At 65.9% G+C, this 972-nt stretch overlaps 1 protein-coding gene across 1 annotated transcript in view; it reads right to left on the reverse strand.

Annotated features, from left to right (window-relative positions):
* PTPN7 (protein tyrosine phosphatase, non-receptor type 7) overlaps positions 1-972 on the reverse strand; it is a 21,769-nt gene that overhangs the window by 2,253 nt on the left and 18,544 nt on the right. Inside the window, 2 exon segments of the mRNA XM_014533399.1 lie at positions 168-304; positions 784-894. Of these exon segments, the coding sequence (XP_014388885.1) occupies positions 168-304; positions 784-894 (248 nt within the window).

Raw genomic sequence — 972 nt, forward strand, 5'->3', positions numbered from 1 at the left:
TTCAGGTCTGGGTGGAGGGTCCCTGGTCCGAGGGTGGGGGGCCGCAGTCTCAGCTCCTCCGTGACTTCGAGTGCTGGATAAGCCACTGTAGGGTGATGTCTGGGGGGGAGGAGAAGAGAGGAGGTGACGTCAGCCCAGGGCTCCCCAAACTGCAGCTAGGACCCAGCCCCGAGCTGGCGGTCACCTCTGGGCTCTCCTCCACCTCGGCCACCAGGCGCAGCAGTGGTGCGGCCGACTCCGGGGTCTGGTGGTCAGGCCAGGCCGAGAAGAGGATGTGCTTCACCGACCGGCACTCCTCCTGGTGCTGGCGTGGGGACAAGGGCGGGGCCCGGGGTCAGGGGAGGACGCGGCTGCCTTCTTCCCTGGTGCCAGGGGGGGCCAGGCCGAACGACCCCGGGGGTGGTCATGGACCACAAGCCGGAGGGTCAGCCCTTCTCCTGCCCGTCACACTCCTTCCCGCCGGGAAGGGACACTGGCCGGCGGGGCTCAGGGGTTGAGCACCGACCTATGACCAGGAGGTCGTGGTTTGATTCCCGGTCAGAGCACAGGCCCGAGTTTCAGGCTCGATCCCCAGTGGGGGGCGTGCAGGAGGCAGCCGATCCGTGATTCTCTCTCATCATCATGGATGTTTCTCTCTCCCCCTCTCCCTTCCTCTCCGACATCAATAAAATCTATTATAAAAAAGAGAAAGGCTCGATGATCAATCCTTGGCTCCCAGGGGAGGATGGCCCCAGTCCCTGAGCAGCTAGGGCGGCCGGGCTGCCCGGGGGGCCAGGCCTGTACCTGGACCGTGAGCCGCCGCACGGTGTATTCCGGGAGCTCCCTCTCCTCTCGGACGCGGATCCGGAAGGGCCCGTAGGTGTCCTCCTCCGTGGGCCAGTAGTGGACACATTTCTAGGAGGGAGGGGGCTGGGAGTCAGGAGGAGGGGCTGTCATTGGGGGCGGGGCCAGGGCAGCAGACAGGGGAGTGGG

The sequence above is a fragment of the Myotis brandtii genome, unplaced genomic scaffold (genome assembly GCF_000412655.1).
Source record: "Myotis brandtii unplaced genomic scaffold, ASM41265v1 scaffold975, whole genome shotgun sequence".
NCBI classification, from domain to species: domain Eukaryota; kingdom Metazoa; phylum Chordata; class Mammalia; order Chiroptera; family Vespertilionidae; genus Myotis; species Myotis brandtii.